The sequence below is a fragment of the Rhinopithecus bieti genome, unplaced genomic scaffold (genome assembly GCF_001698545.2).
Source record: "Rhinopithecus bieti isolate Rb0 unplaced genomic scaffold, ASM169854v2 scaffold_51227, whole genome shotgun sequence".
In the NCBI taxonomy this organism is placed as follows: Eukaryota; Metazoa; Chordata; class Mammalia; order Primates; family Cercopithecidae; genus Rhinopithecus; species Rhinopithecus bieti.
In genome coordinates, this window is record NW_016820844.1 from 238,550 (window position 1) to 260,256 (window position 21,707).

Genomic DNA, 21,707 nt, shown 5'->3' on the forward strand with positions numbered 1-21,707 from the left:
TTTCTAAACTCAGAAAATTTAAAATACATTCTCTTGTAGTTAAAATAATTTTTATCAGGATTCCTTTGATGCAATAGAAAGCTGTGTGGTAAGCAGGGGGAAATAATCATATTTAAAATGGCACAGGTTAATCTGGAAACTCTATTATCATAATTAATCAATATCAAAGTGCAGATAATTGGGTAGGAAGATGAAACAAAGCTAGTAATGTTCTCCAGGATTAGGCTGTTCTCATATATAGAGCTAATGTAAGTGGAAAGACATACGTTAGTCCCATAAAAGAAAACAAAGCAGCTCACCAGCAAGAAGACAACATGAGTGGCTTCTGTTTCAGGAAAAGACTGTGGAGAGAGACTGATACTGTGAATATGAAAGACCGTCTTTTGATGCCTTAAGAAAATAGTCACCATGTAGAAACTACTCCAAATCATGAGGAACAAAAAGAGGAAACCTTGAGTAAACATGGCACTTTGAAATATCATAGCATGGTAGTATATAAAATGTTTGTTTTACAGTATATCAGAGAATATCCAAGTCCAACATTAGTGGATTTGCTGGTGGCTATGATGCTTATAATGACCCACATATTGATTAGCATGTTGTTTATTTAGGAATAAATCAATAAGGGAAAAAATTATGGGGAGATTTGAGGTTTGAGCCACGCCCACTTGGAATGACAAGGACTGATAATAACAGCCTGAAATATACTCAGGAGAGAAGAAGTACGTATTCAAATGCCCCATGTCATTTTATAAATGTATAGCCCTGTTTTACAACAGGTATCAACAAAAGTACTTCTAATTCCGAAGGATGATATTATATATGGAACACCCTGATGATAATTGTTATAATGTTAGCCAAAGTTAGGTGCATAAGAATCACATCTAAGGGGTTCTTCTGATGGGGCTGAAATAAGAAGATGTACATACATGTAATGAATAGCAATAAGTTCCCCATGAGCCCAATGCCAGTTTGAAAGACAGGTAAGATTCCCAGTGTTGTGTCATTTGAATACAAAATATTCACGGTTTTCTTGGATCTTTTGATTAAAGCCAGCACAGCCTAAACAGCAGCATAAATATATTCCACATATGAAAGTTTAGCAATCACTGAATTCTTAGAAAGAAATTTCAATTTTGACATGGAAATTATCATGAACGAGGGACAAATCTATCATGAAAGAGGGACAAATACTCAACTATACATGAATTCATTACATTTTTGTGGGATTTCCAGAGGCTGGATGCCATGTATTGTTCAAATATCTAGAGAGCAGATTAAGTTTACGTGGCAGTTGGGCTTTGCATACACATTTTTACCATTTGTTCTAGCCCATTTTTTAGGATTAGTCTGTTCTATTTTAAAGACAGTTTCCCATGTAATAAAAAACAATCTTATTTCAAATTCCAGTATTGTATTTTAATTGTAAACTTATAACTGGAAATATTTTGTACTTTTTATATACAGGTAATATTTATAACCTATAAATAGCAATATATGAATATGAATCCACTTTTCAGAGCACTAATTGTACCACACTGTTATTTTATGAATAATAAAATGTATTTCTAGAATATGGTTAACTACTGAGTAATTTATGTCATTAAATGCTAAACTTGCTTGTTCTGAAAAACTTTCTTTGCTTAGCAAGCATATTTAATATTTTTACAAATGTAATAAAGGTTTAATTGAAGTTGACAAAGTGATCAAATGTAATAAGGTATTAAATAAATTTACTTTCCAGTTAGCCAACAGGGTTGATGAAGTCCTTTTCATTTAATGGATAAACAGCCCTTCTCCTGACACTGAATTACCATCTAGTTATTACATAACTTTCTATGTTTCCTTACAGCAAGGTATATTATAAACTTGGTCTCCAGCTTGCCCTGCAGTATTCAGAATACTGTACACATGCACACACATTCTATTGATTCTGTTTCTCTGGAGACCTCAGACTTAGACACCAGGGAAGTGGAAATGCAACCTGCATGCCCAGGGCCAGATGCAAGCTCCAAAAAGTCCTAAGAGAACCTTTGGCTTGTACCTCTGATTGATCTTTGGAGTCCGTACAAGCAGAAGATGATAGCTAAGGCAGAGTTGCAGGTGGCTTGGCTTAGAGATAAGGAGTACGCCAGCTCAGAGCCCATCTGCAAAGACCAGAGTGTTGTTTTTTTTCTCCCTCTAGATAGTTATGAAAATCTTTGTCAAGTCACTGGCTGACTGCTAAGGTAACGTAACTTCAGTGAAAACACATGACAAGCGATATAGTCTTTGCAAAAATAGTTTGGGAAACTCACTAAAGAAACAGATGACTGAAATCCTCAAACATCAAAAATCAACTAGAGCAAACCCTGTGGAGGAGGAAACATCTGATATCCAGAGTTTCCAGATTATAATACTCAAAATGTCCACTTTTCAACAAAAAACTACAAGGCATAAAGAAACAGAAATATGTGGCTCATTCACAGGGAAAAAAAGAAATGGACAGAAACTATCCCTGAGGAAGCCCAGACATTGGGTTTGCTAGACAAAGACTTTAAATCAACTGTCTTAAATGTGCTCAAAGAGCTAAAGGAAACCAAGAACAAAGAACTGAATGAAACCAAAAGAATGGTGTATAAACAAGTAAAGAGAATATAAACATATAAAGAGAATAAAAAGATAGAATGATAAAATGGAATCAAATAGAAATTATAGAGTTGAAAAGTATAATAGTTTAAAAATTTACTAGGGGTGCTCAACAGCAGATTTGAGGATGCGAAAGAAGGAACCACTGAGCTTGAAGATAGGACAATTGAAAATATCTAGTCTGCTCATGCCTGCAATCCCAGAACTTTGGGAGACTGAGGAAGGCAGATCGCTTGAGCCCAGGAGTTCGAGACCAGCCTGGCCAACATAGTGAAACCCCATCTCTACTAAAAATACAAAACTTAGCCAGGCGTGGTGGCGCATGCCTATAGTCCCAGCTACTCGGGTGGTTGAGGCAGGAGAATCGTTTGAACTAGGGAGATGGAAGTTGCAGTGTGCCAAGGTCATGCCTCTGCACTCCAGCCTGGGTGACAGTGAGACTCCATCTCAAAAAAAAAAAAAAAAGAAAAAAATCTTCACAATCTTGTGGTAAGAAAAATTTTCTTAGGACATAGAAAACACTAACAATAAAAAATGTTAAATACAATTTCACTAAAATTAAAATCTGCTCTTCAAAAAACACCATTAATAAGATGAAAAGGACAGCCAAAATTGTTAGAAAATATCTGTAATACATATATCTGACAATAAACCTGTATCTAGGCTATATGATTTACCTCACAACCTCACAACAACATAATACCTATTAAATAAGGAGCAGCTGAGCACGGTGGCCCACGTCTGTAATCCCAGCACTTTGGGAGGCCAAGGCAGGTGGATCACAAGGTCAAGAAATCAAGATCATCCTGGCCAACATGGTGAAACCCTGTCTCTACTAAAAATACAAAAATTAGCTGGCCATGGTGGCGTATGCCTGTAGTCCCAGCTACTTGGGAGGCTGAGGCAGGAGAATCGCTTGAACCTGGGAGGCAGATGTTGCAGTGAGCTGAGATTGCGCCACTGCACTCCAGCCTGGTGAAAGAGGAAGACTCAGTCACGAAGAAGAAGAGGAAGAGGAAGAGGAAGGAGCAAAAGGTTTCAATAAATACTTCATAAAATAAGATGAATGAATGGCTAATAAAGCATTCAATAATGAATGCTCAACATCTTTATTCATTAGGCTAATGTAAATTAAAACCATTGTGAGATTCCACTACACACCCACTAGACTGGCTAAAGTTATTAAAGTTAACATACTGAAAATACCAAGTGTTGGCAAGGGTGTGTAGCAACTAAAACTTTTAAGTTCCTGGTGAGAATGTAAAGTTGTTCAAATACTTTGGAAATCACCGGACAGTTTTTATCTATTTAAAGACATGCCCAAAGAACTGTATCCTAATTTTCATAGCAGCTTTTTTTGAAATAGTTGAAAACTGGAAACAACCTAAATGTCCATTAATATGTGAATGAACAAACAATGATATATTCATATAATGGACTATTACTCAGCAATAAAATGAAATGCACCACTGATACATACAACAATGTGGATGAATCTGAAGAACATTACTCTGAATAAAAGAAGCCAAGCAGAACCAGTTCAGCGGCTGATGCCTGTAATCCCAGTACTTTGGGAGGCCGAGGTGGGGGAATCACTTGAGGTCAGGAGTTCGAGACCAGGCTGGCCAACATAGTGAAACCCCCGTCTCTACTGAAAATAAAAAAATTAGCCAGGCATGGTGGTGCGCATCTGTAATCCCAGCTACTTAGGAGGCTAAGGCAGGAGAATCGCTTGAACTCGGGAGGCAAAGTTGCTGTGAGCCGAGATCGTGCCACTGCACTCCAGCCTTGGTGACAGAGTGAGACTCTGTCTCAAAAAAAAAAAAAAAAAAAAAAAGACAGAAGCCAGACGGAAAAGAAGAGATACTCTATTGCTCCATTTATAATAAATCTTATGAGTCACAACTAATGTAATAGAAATTAGAGCCATTGGTTGACTGGGCCCAAGTCGAGGGTGCACTGATTGCAAAAGAACATGTGGGAAATTTGGGGAGAAGAAAATGTTCTGATTGAGGTGGTTGTGACGTTGTGTGTGTGTGTCAAAATGATGAAACTGTACAACTTAAAATGACTCTTTTGTACATAAGTTATACCTCAATAAAGTTTATGCACACACAAAACAAGAAAAACAGGATTAGTAAGATAGAAAATTCAGAATACATTGAATTAAATAGAAAGAAGATTAAAAATATATTAGATGTAATAAACAACGAAAAGGGAAGAGAGAAAAGTAGGTAAAGAAGGAATAAAATGAAGAGTTAGTATCAATAAAAGAAAATAAAAAAGAGGAAATATTAAAAAGAAACATAATTAAATTACCAAAAGATAAGAAAAGTATTGGTGATGGCTAAAATATAGAAAAGTTGTGAACACACTTTTAGAATAAACAGCAACCAATAAGTGAGTCAGAGAAAGTGCTTGAAAAGGAGACAAAGGTTATAAATTAGTATCCAGATATGCAGGGAAAGAGGAAAGAGAACACAAATATATAATTATTATGGCATTTTATTTACAGCATGTTATGTAAAATCCTACAAAGGAAAGTTTGGGAAGAAGAAGGTAAAGTAATAAACCAATATGAAAATAGCAATGTTTACAAAAGGCAAATGATTTTACTTTAAGATAATCTGAAATATCAAAGCGTTAAAAAAAAAAACAGAAAAATTAAGCAAAGACGTCAAGGAGGGAAAATATATTTTAAAATAATACCTGAATTGTTAAATATATTTCTAAATTATCGATACTAAAAATTAAAAGAATAATTAAAAGCAGTGTTAAAATAAAATCAGAAATATTGTTTAACAGAAGATGATTTAAAAAGAATACAAACCTGAGGTCAGGAGTTCAAGACCAGCCTGGCCAACATGATGAAACTTCGTCTTTACTAAAAACACAAAAATTAGCCAGGCGTGGTGGCACATGCCTGTAATTCCAGCTACTCCAGAGGCTAAGGCAGGACAGTCGTTTGAGCCCTGGAGGCAGAGGTTGCAGTGAGCCAAGATAGCACCACTGCACTCCAGCCTGGGCAACAAGAGCAAGACTCCATCTCAAAAAATAAAATAAAATAAAATATAAAAAGAATATAAAACATTTTCAACTTAAATATAAAGATGATTTGTAAAAGAATATAAAACATTTAATAAAATAAGACAGTATGAATAGAGAGGGAATAGAAATTGAGGGGGAGCAGTATAAAGATAAAAAGAATGAAGAGAGAGAAAAAAGAAAAATAAGATATGAAAATCAGTGAAAAGAAAGTGTACGATAAGAAATAGACACTATAGTAATGAAAGAAACAATACTAAAAGAAGATACAGAATGAGAAAAAAAGAATGCGACCCGGCTCGGTGGCTCATGCCTGTAATCCCAGCACTTTGGGAGGCCAAGGTGGGCGGATCACGAGGTCAGGAAATCGAGACCACCCTGGCTAACACGGTGAAACCCCATCTCTACAAAAAAAAAAAAAAAAAAAAAAAAAAAAAAAACACAAAACTTAGCCGGGCCTGGCGGCGGGCGCCTGTAGTCCCAGCAGCTGGGGAGGCTGAGGCAGGAGAATGGCGTGAACCCGGGAGGCGGAGCTTGCAGTGAGCCGAGATCGCGCCACCGCATTCCAGCGAGACTCGGTCTCAAAAAAAAATAAAAAAAAAAATAAAAAAAAAATAAAAAAAAAGAAAAAAAGAAAAAAAAAAAGAATGCTAGAATTTGGAGAGTTTTGTGTAAAAAATTGTAAAAGGACAGCAAAAGAATAAAAGTCATACAAATCCACTTCTGAAGTCAGAGAAAACCAAAACCACCTGAGGAATATTGTGAGCTTTAATCATAGAAAGAGAAGAGCTTTGTAGAGAAGTGGTTGTAAGAAAAAAATATAAAATATCTGGAAACTATGCAAAGCATTTCAAATACAAATTTGAAAACATTTCAAATGTGAAAACATGGACCAATACAATATAGAGAAAAATAAGGGAAGTTATAACAGTACAGAAGAAGAGGTTATCCAGAATGGAGAAGTAAAGAGAAATCCATAATTGGATTTTTAAAAAATTACTTAAGGTATAAAGTATAGGAAGAATAAAAATTCTGAGGAGATGTAATACATGAAATTAACTAAAGCTTGATTAAATAATATCAAAATAGTATATAAAGTATGGGGAGAATTTTTAAAATAAAGAATATCAAAGTAGAAAATGAAATATATAGAGAAAGAATATAAAGATAAGGTTACTTATTTAATAAATACTTGCTGAGCACTTATGTGTAAGCAATGTTCTAACACTTTACAGATACTTAACATAACTAACCCTCACAACATCCTGTGAGGTAGGTAAAATTATTATTCCAAATTTACAGATGAGGACAAGAAGAGATTGAGTAACTTGCCCAGGTTCTCACAGCTCATATGTTGCAAAATTGTACTTGACCCAGGCAGTGGAGCCCATCCTGTTAACCACTACGGAGAAAATAAGCAGCAGAGAAGAAAAAGAGAAATGAAGGAAGAGAGAAAAATTTAAAAAAGAACAAAAATGTAAACAGTCAGTACTTGGTAACCAAAATTAATGAAGTAAGACTGAAATAGAGGAAGGAAAATAGAAAGCTTGAATTACATTAATTTTGGAAGAGAAAGAATAGGAGTTATACTGGCTGTTAAATTTGGGGGGACCAAAGCAAAACGAAAACACAAGGGGCCTCTTGTTAATAAATTACTAAGAATTTCAAGACAATGACAGCAGAACATTAAATCACGTATGAGGCCCTTCTATACATGGAGAAATAAGACAAGGAAAAGCTTTCAAGAATCCTTAAACTGCCTTTGAACTCTCAGAGCAGGGGCCTTTGAAGACTATTTACCACAGGAGATTGCTGCTGCCCAAAACTGCAGGCAGATACTCTTGTGCTGTGCAGAGAGGCCAAGGCTGGCTCCCTCCCTTTTAGGGAAGGCTCATCTGTGTTTTGACTTGTCATCCTTAGTGCACATGCCTTTGTGGAGGGTGGATTGCTCTGATGCATCCAGAGAAGCTGCAAATAGCTCTTCCAGATGCCAAATATCATCATGGTGAATTTATTAGAATTATTAACTGAAGGTGCAAAGCCACCACCTGGAAACACACACTTTTTCCTGCCTGAACAATGCAATAGAATTTTCTGCTGCATTCCCCAAGGCTCTAGGACTGTGATGGGAGAAATTAATCAGTTTAATTTCACTCAGCCAATAAAATTACCGCAAGTTTTACTATTGCTTGGGCCTTGTTGCATCTTCCCAAAGAATATTTTTTCCCTTAAGATGCTGCTATGGCTTTTTTCATTTGGAGCAGGTTTATATTTCTGAAGTTTCCTTAAAAGCAAACTTAATACTGTTTTGTTTAATGAGTCAATTCAATTTTAATTGAATTCTCAGTACCTATATTAATTGGTATGTACAAAGTGATTTTCCTAAGATTTTAAAATTTTTACTGTATTTTAATTGCTTCCAACAACTTAAGTGTTAAATATTATAAAGTATATTTTACTGTGAAAATTCGAATGTACATTCAAATGACATGCACACAAAATGCAATATATAAAAGTAAAATTTTTTTTGCAAATACAAATTTACCCAATAAAAGTGAAGAAATAAAATATTGCCAATACTTTGAAGCCCTAAATCTGCCCTTCTCAATCTCATCTTCCTTTCTTCCTCTGTAGAATAATTATTTTATATTTATCATTCTTTTTACTGTTCTCAATTGATTTGCCACATATATATGCATTATGAGAGAATATGTTAAGTTTGCATGTTTCTGAACTTTATATCAATGTTGTTCACACTTCTACATTCTGCTTTGTGAAGCTGGGGCTGGGACTGCAAACCTCACCCTGTACCCTCTCTCAGAATCTAGCAGTGGAGGACTCTAGAAGGACAATGGAAGGCTGGAAAAGAGAGTACAAACTCTCAATTCTGTTGTTCTCTTCCTGTTAGCATCATCCCAGCAGCACTTCACTCTGTAGCAGCAGTAAGTTCCAGCAGCAATTAGTTCACGTTTTCAGTGTTGTTTTCCACACTCCCAGAACCAGCCTCATTATATCCTCTCGAAGATCACAGCACCATCTGGCCAGTGACCCCTCCTCAGAGATCTGGCTTCAGCACTGAGTCTCTTTCTCCAAGCTTTGAGCTTCTAATAACCTCACCTCTTGCACGTGTATTTCTCAGCTCTTGGGGTGGTAGCTGTTTCATGATGTTGCTACTGTTCCTTTTTGCCTTTTTAGTCTTCCAATACCCATTTTACCAATTCCACCTAATACATCCTGTTAAAATAATCAGTGTGCTCTCTGTTTTCCTTACTTGATACTAATACACCTCACGTGTATGAATCAAAAGACAAAATTTATTTTCCAGTTTTTGAACTTTATATCTATATTGTCTTTTTATTCTTTGTCTGCCTTCTTTTCCACAACTTTTGGTTTGTGATATTCATCCATGTTATTGAATGTACCTGGAGACCATTCACTTTACATTGTGGTATTGTATTCCCCTGCACAGGTATATCACAATTAATTTATTTATTTTCTGGTGTTTGTTTTTGTGAATACACATTCAGATACCTTCCAGGTTTTCTATATTCTAAATAATACTGCTATAAACATTCCTGTATTTGCCTTGTAGTACAAATGTATAAGCTTTCTATAAGGCAGTGGTTTCCCAAATATTGGGTTTTATAGTTTTAGCTCTTATATTTAGCTCTTTAATCCATTGAGTCAATTTTTGTATATGGTGTGAGGTAAGTGTCAAACTTTATTCTTTTGCACATGTCTATCAATTTGTCCCGGCACCATTTGTTGGAAAGACTGTTCTTTTCCCATTGAATAGTCTTGGACTCTTGGAAAAAGTCAGTTGACCATAGACATAAGGGTTTATTTCTGACCTCTCAACTGCAGATTTCATTCATCTATATGTTTATTCTTATGGCAGTGCAACATTGTTTTAATTACTGTTGCTCTATAGTAAATTTTGAAATCAGGAATTGTGAGTCTTTCAACCTTGTTCTAGTTTTTCAAGGGTTCCATGCAATTGTAGATGTATTTTGGGGTTGAAGAAATTCCCTTCTATTTCTAGTTTGTTGAGACTTTTATCATGAAAGAGTGTTTAATTTTGTCAGATGTGTTTCTTCATCTTTTGAGATGATCATGTAGTTTTGGTTTTTATTCTGTTGACATGGTGTATCACATTAACTGATTTTCAGAATTTAAAACAATCTTGCACTTCTGGGATAAATCCCACTTGGTGATGATATCTAATTCTTTTTACATGTTGTTGGATTCGTATTGCTGGTGTTTTGTTGAGTATTTTTATGTCTGTATTCATAAGAAATATTGGTCTGTAGTTTTCTTGTGATGGCTTTGCCTGGTTTTGGTATAAGGATACTGGTACTGGCCACATAGAATGAGTTGAGAAGTGTTCCCTCCTTTTCTGTTGTTTGGAAGAGTCTGTGAAGAGTTGGTATTCATTCTTTTAAGTGTTTGGTAGAATTCAACACTGAAGCCATCTAGGTCTGGACATTTATTTGTATACAGTTTTTTATTACTAATTTATCTTTTTATTATAGATCTATTCAGATTGTCTATTTCTTCTGGAGTCAGTTTCAGTAGTTTGCATCATTACAGGGATTTGTCTGTTCCATCTAAGTTATCTAATGTTTTGGCATACAGTTTTTCACAGCATTCCTTTATAGTCTTTTTATTTCTATATGGTTAGTAGTAATGCTCACTCTTTCATTTTTGGGTTCCAATAATTTCGGTTCTCTTTTTTTCTTGTACAGTCTAGCTAAAGGTTTGCTAATTTTGTTGACTTTTAAAGAGCTAGTTTTCATTTCACTGATTTTCTTTACATTTTTCTATTACTAATTTCATTAATTTCACTGTTATCCTGAATTTTGCTTCTGTTTAGTTTGGTCTTTTTCCAGTGTCTTAAGGTGAAAGCTTAGTTTACTCATTTGATATCTTTCTTCTTTTTTAATATGGGCATTTATAGCTATAAATTTTCCTCTAAACCCTAATTTACCTGAATCCTATAAGTTTTGGTATGTTGTTTCTTCATTTTCATTTATCTCAAGTATTTTCTAATTTATCTTAATATTTCTTCTTTAACCCTCTGGCTATTTAGAAATTTAATTTCCACATATTTGTGGATTTTTAAATTTCTCTGTGTTTGATTTCTGATTTCATTCCATCATGATCAGACAACATAATTTGCATTATTTCTATCCTTTTCAATTTATTTGGATTTGTTTTATGACCTAGCATAGGATCTATCTCAGAGAATGTTCCATATGCTCTTGAGAAGAATGCACATTCTGCTGCTGTTTAATGGAGATTCTATAAATATTTGTTAGGTCTAGTTGGGTTTATAGCATTCTTCAAGTCTTGTGTTTCCCTACTGACCATTTTGTAGTTGTTCTATTCATTATTGAAAGTGGGGCTGAGGATTCCAACTATTATTTTTGCATTGTCTATTTTTTTCTTCATTTCTGTCACTTTTGTCTTTATGTATTTTGGTGTTCTTATTAATTGCGTAGATGTTTATAATTATGATATCTTCCTGATGGATTAGCCCTTTTTGTCCTTACTTGTCCCTAGTAACATTATTTGTTTTAAAGTCTACTTTTTCTATTAGTATAGCCATTACAGCTTTTTTTGGATGAAGTTTGCATGACATGTTTTACATCCTTTTACTTTCAATTTACTTGTATCTTTAAATGTAAATGGTGTCTTCTCTAGACAAAAGATAGTTGAATACTGTTTCTTTATCCACCCTGACAATCTCTGCCTTTTGATTGAATTGCTTAATATATGTACATGTAATATTATTATTACAATTATATTACTGCTATATTTGGATTTGTCTGGTATTTACTTTTTATTTTCTGTCTATCTCATGCCTTTTTGGTTCTTCTATTCTTCCTATATTCCATTTTGCATTAAGTAAATATTTTATACTGTAGCATTTAATTTCTTTGATGATTTTCCACTATAAATTTTCAATTATTTCTTCTGATTTATACTAACTTAATTCCAGTGAGATATAAAAATCTCACTCCCATATAGCTCTTTCTCCTATTTCTCCCTTTTAATCATATTGTTGTTATACATATTACAACTATAAATATTACAAACCTAACATTATTACAATTATTACTTTATGTAATTTTATGTGTTTTAAATAAGCTGAGAGAAACAAGAGGAGAAAAAATATGTGTGTGTGTATATATATATATAGAGAGAGCTTATTCTATATTAATCCTCTTATTTATCATTTCTGGTTTCTTTGTTTATTCCTATAAATTTGTCTTAAGTTATTTCCTTAGCCCAGTGCAGCTTTCTTCTCACCCACCTCCTTTTGCATAAAACAAATCCAAATAAATTAGCAGATATATTACATTTCTATATGCTATAGGCCCCCAGATGCATAATATGTATATTGTTTTGTACAATTACTTTTTGAATCAGTTAAGTACATATTTATACTGTCTTTTATAATTATGTGATTACCTTTACCAGTGCTCTTGTTTTAAATGTGTATTTGAATTACCATATGGTGTCACCTTCAGTCTGAAGAATTTCCTTTAGTATTTCTAAGACAGGTCTTCTAACAACAAATTCTCTCAGTTTTTGTTTATGTGGGAATGTCTATTTTGCTTTCATTTTTGAAAGGTAGCTTTGCTAGATATAGAACTTTGGGCTGACAGTATTTTTTGTTGAACACTTTGAATATCTTATCCTGCCGGGGACAGTGGCTCATGCCTGTAATCCCAGCACTTTGGGAGGCCGAGGTGGGTGGATCACAAAGTCAGGAGATTGAGACCATAGTGGCTAACACAGTGAAACCCCATCTCTACTTAAAATACAAAAAAATTAGCCAGGAGTGGTGGCGGGTGCCTGTAGTCCCAGCTACTCTCGGGAGGCTGAGGCAGGAGAATGGTGTGAACCCGGGAGGCAGAGTTTGCAGTGAGCCAAGATTGCGCCACTGCACTCCAGCCTGGACAACACCAGCGACGCACTCCATCTTCAAAAAAAAAAAAAAAAAAAAAAAAAAAAAAAAAAAAAAAAAAAAGAATAAGAATATCTTATCCCACTGCCTCTGGCCTCCATTGTTTCACATGAGAAGTCAGTCGTTAATTTGTTTAGGATTCTTCTGTAAGTGATGAGTCATTTTTCTCTTGCTACTTTCCAGATTTTCTCTTCGTCTTTGTCTTTCAGTGCTTTTACTTGACATGTCTCTTTGTGGAACTCTTTGTATAATCCTATGTAGAATTTGTTGAGCTTTCTGGATGTGTAGATTAATGTTTTTCAATTAGATTGGGAAGTTTTCAGCCACTCTCTTTGACAATTTTTTCTACTCCTTTCTCTGTCTCCTTTCCTAGTGCTTTCATTTTGTGTGTGTTGGTGTGCTTAATGGTATCCCACATTTCTTTACCTCCTCTCCTGAAACCACTGTTGCACTCTCTTTGCTGTCTCTATTGTTTTGCCTTTTCCAGACTGTCATGTATTTGAAGTCATATGCAGCCTTTTTGGATGGTTCCATTCACTTAGCAATGTGGGTTTTAGGTTCCTCTATATCTTTTCATGACTTGATAGTGCATTTCTTTTTAATGTTGAATAATATTGCATTGTATGGTTATACCATAGTTTATTCATTTGCCTGTTGAAGGACTTCTTAGTTGCTTCCAATTTTTGCAATTATGAATAAAACTTCTATAAACATTCATGTGCAGGTCCTTATGTGGACACTCACTTTAAGCTCATTTGGATAAACACATGGATTGTGGTGGTTGAATTGTATTGTAGGACTGTGTTTTAGCATTGTAAGAAATTGCCACAGTGTCCTCCAAAGTGGCTGTACCATTTTGCATTATCATCAGTAATGAATGAGAGTACCTGTTGCTCCACCTCCTCCTTAGCATATGGTGTTTTGAATTTTAGCCAGTTGAATAGGTGTGTAGTAATATCTTACTGATGTTCAATTTTCAATTATAGTATCTTACTGATGCTTAAATTGCAATCAGTAGTATTTACTGATGTTTAGTTATATATAGCTGAACACTGACATATAGCATATGTCAATGATGCTTAGCATCTTTTTACACTGTTTACCATCTGTATATCTTCTTTGGCGGGTTTCTGTTCAGATATTTTGCCCATTAATTTTTTACCTTATTATGAGTTTTAACATTCTATGTATGTTTTGTATACCAGTGCTTCAGCAGATACATACGTATTACGCAGATATTTTCTCCAGTCTGTGGCGTGTCTTTTCATTCTCTTAACAAGTGCCTTTCACAGAGCAGAAGAGAACAGGAGGTGACCTGAGCAAGGGACTGAGCCGAGTGTTTGTGGAGGGCTCAGGTTCTGGGCCGTAAGACGCGATTTCCCGTTCGTCCACTCCGGATCTCTGAGGCCACTCCTGATGGCAATCGCCATGAGTTTTCCAAGTGCGAACAGGAAGGAAACCTGGATTCGGCCGCTGGGAGACACAGGTGGATCTCAAAGGTGGCTGTGCGGCAAATGACTGACACCTACTGGCAGCGTCAAGAGCTGCAGAAAGGGAGAAGCGCCGGGATCTTCAATCAGCTGCCTTCCCGACTGCTAGTGCCACAAATGCCATCCGGACGGCACAGATACACAGGTCCAGACCTCCAGTCTTGCACAACTGCGAAAGCCGCCCGCACTCACCCCGCGGGGCGCGGATAGTGCTCCCCACTCAGACTCAGGGGATCCCGCGGGCAGACAGATCTGCGCCGGGGCCCTGAGTCCCCTGAGCCTGTACCTTCGAGGCCCATAATGGTCTCAGCCTGGAAACTGTGCACCCACTCTATTCCAGCTCTGCGCCACTTGGTGAATCCGGACCACAGGGTCCCAGACAGACGCTGCCGACGCCAGGGGCGTGGGGCCGTGCGCTTCCTCTCGAGCTCCTCTCCCCGCGCCAAGTACTGTAACTCGCTGCAAAGAGTTACAAAGAGAGAGCAAAAGGTCTGACCGCCCCGCTGAGGTCTCAAAACAGCAAAGCAAGTTACTGGGACTGCTGAAGTCCCTCGTGTCCCCCGTTCCAGCGGGTGCCGGGTCTGGAGACTGCCAAGCACCCTGAGACTCGCGCTTTCCTCGCGCGTGAATCCCAACCGTCAACCGAACACTGCGCTCTTCGACTCGGTCCGATTGTGCAGATGTCCGAAACCTCGGAAGCCAAAACCTTGTTTGAAGCCACTGACCGCGCCTCGTCTTTCCTCATGGGCAGTTTCCTGAGCAAGCTGGGACTTTCGCCCTCGTCCCCAGCCCAGGTGCGCACCGACTTGCCCGAGAGGCCCACGAAACGCAGGCCAACTCAGCCCCTTCACCAAGTTCATCGGGTTCAGTTAGTCCACCGCGCCCACCCTGCCCCACGGTATAGACCTGTGAGGAGGTCGCCAAACCTGGATCCTGCCAATCCAACCACGTGGCTGGCCAACGAGGCTTGGAGGCGCTTTCCCATGAAGAAGTCCCAGAATTCCACCCTGGGGCCTCTCCCTTCAGACTGGTGGGAAACTTACTTAAAGCGGACTATTTGGTCTCTTCGACATCCTAGGCCAATTTGGAGCCCAGTGACCATCAAGATCACTCCTCCCGACCAGAGGGTGCCCCCTTCCACTTCTCCTGAAGATGTAATTGCCCTTGCAGGACCCCCACCCTCTGAGGAGCCCTCAGATCCGTGTTCAAAGGAGACAGTGTTGAGGGCCCTCAGAGAGTGCAGAAAAGGGAAAGGGAGGTTGGAAGAACCACTATTCCCTGAGGGCTTGGACAGTAAGAGAAGGAGTCCAGAGACCAGACCATCTGCATTTAAGCCTCTGATGAAAAATGGAACCCTCACTTCTTTTGTGCCCAGGCCTGGGCCGCTGAAGAGAAGTCTCCATTCCTGCAGCTCAGATCACAGCTTGACTAAGAGACCCAATTGCTCCTCTATGAGCTCCTTGGCCAGCATATACAGAGGTGGCCCCCTCAGCTCCAAAAGGAATGCTATTTCCAGCTCTTACAGCTCTTCCAGGAATTTCTCAGACCCTTGGAAGAGAAGTATTCCCAGTGTATCATTCGAGACACCAGAGTGGCCAATAAAAAAGAAAAAAAGTGGTCATCGGCCTTACTCTCCAGTCCCACTGGTATCAGATTTTGAGTCCCCAGGAGCATCTGGAAGTTCTGGGCAGCAAAATCAAAAGATTCCACAGCTGCCGTCTAGTCCTGAGAACCTGCTGTTGGAGATTCCACTTCCCCAGCTTGGTTATGCAGTCTCTGATGAGGACTTGACCTTGGGGAAGAAAACTGAACTACAGTGGAGCACCAACGCGAGAGAAGATACAACTGAGGTCACCACAGACCCTGTCCCTGAGACTTGGCTTGCTATTCAGCCTTCCCTATCTCTCACTCTGCCTTCCTCAGAAACAGATCTAACCCAGGGGGCAAATCCTCAGTTGGAAAACTTAAGAAAAATGCAGAAGTCTCTAGGTCCACTGACCTCCCCACAGTCCATGGGAGAGGCAACCAGTGTGGCCCATTCTCCTTTGAAGACACCTAGCCTACCAACCCCACCAGGGTGCTCACAGTCAGAGCTCCTTCCAGGCACCTCTCCAGACTCAAAGCCCACAGCTACTTTCATCCTGCTGACCCCCACCTCTCCCACATCACCAGTTACTGACACCACCTGGCTGCCTTCAACCTCTCAGGCTGACAGGTCTCCCATGCCCCCAGACCCACCTGCACCACCCACCGTCCAAAGTACTTTGCTTGGAATGGTGAGTAGCCCAACTCCCCATCTTTCCACATCTGCACCTCCTGATGCAACTTCTGCTCACCTCATGTTAAAACCGACTTTGGGGCCCCTGCACAATAGCGAGATTGGAGGCTCCTCATATTCCAGAATTTCAGTCACAGCTGCAGCATCTTCAAGCTCTTCCCTCTCCACAACTCAGGGCACCTTAACTTCTACCTTCAAGCCTATATCTGGCAGCATAGATCTACTTAAAACTATGCCCATGATAGCTCCTTTCTCCTCCAAGCAGACCCCTCCTCCATTTACTCATGCTTCTACCCATCACTTCCATGGCCTGGTCAAGGCCACCACTGTGGTCATGCCCACCACCCTAGCCAGCACATCTAAAGACTCTGTTTTTAAGCCACCTTTGGATTTTGGTATAGTGAATGTTACAGGTGCCATAGGCAACACTTATTCTGTCCCTTCCACTTGCAACACTTTCCTGCTTAGGACTGCTCAGGCCTTCAGGGCCAACTTCACCCCAGCCACAGGATTCATTTTCCCACCACACCACCATCCTACCATTCCTACTGTGCACACAGTCACTATCTTTACCCAGGTCCTTTCCAGTGCTGTCCAGATATCCCCTAGAAGCAGCACTGCTAATTTCAGGGGTATGGGCAGCCCTCTGCCCACCTCAGCCCTAGTATCCACGAACTGGCCTGCATCATCCCCCAGCGTCTCCAACCTGACTCCAGCAATCACAAGTCCCTTGGGATCAAGCTCAAGGCCACCTTTCCCACTATCCCAAGGAGCTAATCCCCAGCCTGCATTTGGTGCCACAGATGGACAGAAACAAGGACCTTCCCAGCCAGCCTTTACTCCAAGTGTCAGTAGCTCTTTTCTTCTTGGGAGCTCAGCAGTGGCATTGCCAACCCCAGTGCCAACTCCAGCTCAGTCAGCCTTCATCAGTACCACACAGTCAGCCTTGGGGTGTTTGATACCCTCAGCCTCCACCTCTCAAACCCCTGCCAGCACCTGGCCAGGCATTGGCAGCATTCCAGCAGGTTTTTCCATTAGTCACGCTAGTACAACTGGGTTTAGAATTGTAATTCAGACCCATCAAAGTGGGGCTTTTGGCTCAGTGTTTGGCAGCAGAGCCCCACGACCTTTCGCTTTTGGGGGATTCGTGACCCCTATGGACTGTGATGAGTCTGGGATTAGAATGACTGGCCCAGACATGAGCTCCACCTCCGGAGCTTTCAGCATTGGAGCATTGCCTAGTGGGACCACCAGTACCATGATCCCGTATGGAAAAGGCTGGAGCCAGAACACTCAAGGCCTGCCCAGCCACAGCACAGCTTTTGCCTTGGGGAGAGCCGGCATTTCTGCAAGAAAGACTATGGCCCCCATTGCTCAAAGCATCCCAGTCCCTGGACAAGCTAAGGCAGGCAGCAGTGTTGACTTTGGGATGCCTTTTCCACCTGCCCAAGGCTCTGTTGGGAGAGGACCTTTTAGATCATCAGCCTCTTCATTTTCCATTGGCACAAAATCAAAAACCTCAAAGAATCGGGAGCAAGGGCATTCCCGAAGGCATCATGCCTACAAGAAGTAGCCTGTGTTCCCTGTCACTTGCACCCTGATTTGGACCTCAGTATTGTTTTTGAAAAACCTCAGTGTCTTCCAATTTTCTAAAGTAAACGTACTTCAGATCTAAAGCTGGAGCTTTGGATGTTCACACTGTGTGTCCTAATCTACATCCCTGAAGAACGTGAAGGACTAAAGCATCTAGTGGTGATTGCAGACTGAGGCCAGGTGGAACCAAACCCATTGGACTTGAACAGAACTTCGCCTTCCCCTTCCTGTCCACTCCTCTCTGTGTCAGGTGTGCAGCATGCACATCAGCAGGATCTATAATATCCAGACTTTCCAAACAAGTTGAATGTCTATCAGTAAGAACATTTTTTCATACATCCCACCATCCCTACTGCTGGTAAACACTAACGTGTTCTCTGTCAGTCATTATACATTGTCTTTTTGAGAGTGTCGCTTAAATGGAATCAAACAGTATGTAACCTTTGGAGACTGGCTTCCTTCACTCAGCATAATGCCACTGAGATTTATCCAAGTTGTTACTTATATCAATAATTTATTTCTTTTATTGATGATTAAAAATCCATTTTTAATTGTATTCAATTGTATGAGTATACCACAGTTCATTTATCCATTTACCTGTTGAAGAACATTTATTTCCATTTTTTCTCGATAATAAGTAAAGTCACCATAAACATTCATGTTCAGGTTTTTGTGTGAACATGTTTTCATTTCCCTAGGAAAATTTCTGGGAGTGGTATTGCTGGGTCATATGATAAGTGTATATTTAACCTTATGAGAAACTGTCAAACTATTGAGTTAATGAGAATCCTATGAGTAGGCACTGTTTCAGTCATTATTTTGCAGATGCGGACAGAACAATGAGGAAGCCAAGTAGTTTGTCTAAAGACACACAGTGAGAAAGTGACAAAGGCATGAATTGCATCGAGGGTGTTGGCCAGGATGCAGAGAAAACATTGTACGTTGGTGGCAGAAATGTAAATTAATACAGCCATTATGGTAAATGGCATGAAAGTTCCTCAAAAAACTAAAAATAGAACTGCCATATGATGCCCCAATCTCAATTCTGGATATATATTCAAGGAAATTGAAGTCAATGTGTTGAAGGGATACCTGCACTCCCATGTTTATCGCGGCATTATTCACAACAGCCAGGATATGGCATCAACCTAAGTGTCTGTCCATCAATGACTGAATGGATAAAGAAAATGTGGTATAGATACACAATGAAATTGTGTGCCCAGAGCCCTGGGCAGGTCAGCCTTAACAAGAAGGAAATTCTGTCATTTGCAAATGTGTAAGATGAACCTGGAGAACATCATGCTAAGTAAAATAAGACAAGCACAGAAAGCAAATACCACATGATCTCATTTACTTGTGGAATCTAATATGGTTGAACTCATAGAACTAAAGAGTAGAATGTGGTTACTGGGGTTGGGGGAGAGGAAGGGAATGAGCTATTGGTCAAAGGGTACAAAGTTTCAGATAGATAGGAGGAATAAGTTTGGAAATATATTGCACAGCAAGGTGACTATAGTCAACAAAAATGAATTGCCTATTTCAAAATAAGAGAGTAAATTTCAAATGTCCCACCATAAAAAATGATAGGTAATTCAGCTCATCTGGGTATGAAAAATAAAAGATAGGCAAGGGAACATATTCAGCACCTGATTTAATTTAATTAACTAGCTTGATTTAATCATTCCACACTGTATACATATATCAAAACATCAAAACAACACACTGTACCTCATAAATATAGACAATTATGATTTGTAGATGACAAATAATTTTAAAATTAAAAAAATTGTTGCTAGGTAGTTTGGCTCCAAAGACTGTGCTCCTCACCCCTCATTATGGGACTTTCCTGGAGTAAAGGGTAGTGGTAAAAGTATAATATAGTCCAAATCTAGGCTGACACATGGCTCACCTCACATAGGAAAGTTTCTCAATCACTCTGTGCCTTTTACCTAATTAATAGAGAATAACTCAAAGGAAAATTAAGCATCTTAAGCCCTTAGACTAGCACTTGAATACAGTGAGGAAACAATGCCTCTTAGCTGATAGTACATTCCACGGTCCTCTTTCCGGACACCCAACACCTATGATGTCTTTAACTTTCCTCAGTGTAGAAAGTGTGATATAAATATGGGTTATTTTCAATCTACACCTGGAAGGCAGTCATTTTCCTTAGTCAAGAGTTAATAATCTAGGAATGGTCCAATTGCTTCAGCTCTCTTTTCTGGATCAATAGCAGACACCATGCTGGTTAGTCTAAAGAATGTCAAAAACTGTGTTTACAACTGTAAAATTAGTGATATATTAATCAATGGACATTGAAAAGAGGTCATGATAAAAATTTATGGTATACAAGATGCGGACTGGCTACATCAGCCATAGTCCAACAAAATATAACACAAGCCACAAATGTGAGCCAGGTATATAATTTTAAATAGTCTAGAAGCCACATTAAATGGGTGGTGATATGTATTATTTAATATACTCAAAATATTATTTTAACATTCAATTAATTTGAAAAAAAGTAGAGTTTTTTCACATAAAGTTTACAAAATCTGTTGTGTATTTTACATTTACATCACATCTCAAGTTCAGTCACATTTTTTTCCTTTTTTTTTTTTTTTTTTTTGTTAGAGACAGGGTCTCACTTTGTCATCCAGGCTGGAGTGCAGTGGTGTGATCTCGGCTCACTGCAGCCTCGACCTCCAGTGCTCAGGTGATGCTCCCACCTCAGCCTGCCAAGTAACTGGGATTACAGGCATGCTCCACCATGTACGACTAATTTTTTATAGAAACAGGGTTTCACCATGCTGCCCAGGGTAAGTCTAGCCACATTTCATGTGCTCAATAGCCACTGTAGATAACAAGTACATGAATAGTGCAGGTCTAAAATGTTTTAGAGTTGCTTCTTATCCTTCATCAACACAGCATAAGAATATGGCAAGACTTACAGCTTTCTCCCTTAAGGAGGGCACCCCAGGTTCAATCCCCAAAGACTCTGTGTTCAGCAATTATATTACAAGTCTTCTTACTGGCTAGTACCCTAGCATAAGGAAACAGAATAACTCCCCTTGAATGTTGTTGTGTTTACTTCAAGTGAAACTTTCATGCAAGATATGACTGGATTCTCTAAAAGAGAGAATGCTGGAATTTAATAAAATTAAAGGACTAGTTAAAGAATAGCTATAAATTGTTTGGTACCTTTGTATGTGTGTCTATATGTCTATCTATCTGTGGGTTTGTGAGCAGCTGCTCTGTATGTGTTGATTTCCCCACCAGTAGTTTTAACTGACTTCCCCACCATTGCCCCAGAAATAGCCTGACTCTCTTTACTCATTTTCCAGGGACCTCAGGATATACTCTCTGCTCCACTCCTGGACTGGCATAGTTAGTACTGCACATGCCCAACCACTCACGACAGTGCATAAAAGGAAGCCAAAAAGAAAACAATAGAAAAGCATATGGTCTTCATGCAGTAATTGCAGCCAGCCACAGAAGAGACCTGTCCCTACTCGAGAGATCTTTCTTTGCCTCTGAAGTCCAGATCCATGGTCCAAACAGACACGTTTTCCTGAATATTGAATGAATGAGCACCTCAGTTAAACAAGAAGTATTTCTTAGTTTTCTGGAGCTCCATTTAATTTCTGTTTTTTTTTTTTTCTTTTGGAATTAATACATTAAAAGGAAACGTTCTTCTTATTTA

The 21,707-nt window shown here is 38.9% G+C and overlaps 2 protein-coding genes across 2 annotated transcripts in view; one reads left to right on the forward strand and one right to left on the reverse strand.

Moving 5' to 3' along the window:
• Positions 1-586, reverse strand: part of LOC108520545 (vomeronasal type-1 receptor 51-like) — a 9,042-nt gene extending 8,456 nt beyond the window's left edge. The window contains 2 exon segments of the mRNA XM_017859977.1: positions 28-502; positions 505-586. Of these exon segments, the coding sequence (XP_017715466.1) occupies positions 28-502; positions 505-586 (557 nt within the window).
• Positions 587-14,824: 14,238 nt separating this feature from the next.
• POM121L2 (POM121 transmembrane nucleoporin like 2) lies at positions 14,825-18,598 on the forward strand. The gene has a single exon (XM_017859981.1). The coding sequence runs from the start codon at positions 14,880-14,882 to the stop codon at positions 17,985-17,987; it is 3,108 nt and encodes a 1,035-aa protein (XP_017715470.1). The 5' UTR covers positions 14,825-14,879; the 3' UTR covers positions 17,988-18,598.
• The last annotated feature ends 3,109 nt before the right edge of the window (positions 18,599-21,707 follow it).

What these genes read in the sequence shown, in the direction of transcription:
- POM121L2 (XM_017859981.1), top strand. Translation starts at nt 14,880, where the DNA reads ATGGGCAGTTTCCTGAGCAAGCTGGGACTTTCGCCCTCGTCCCCAGCC.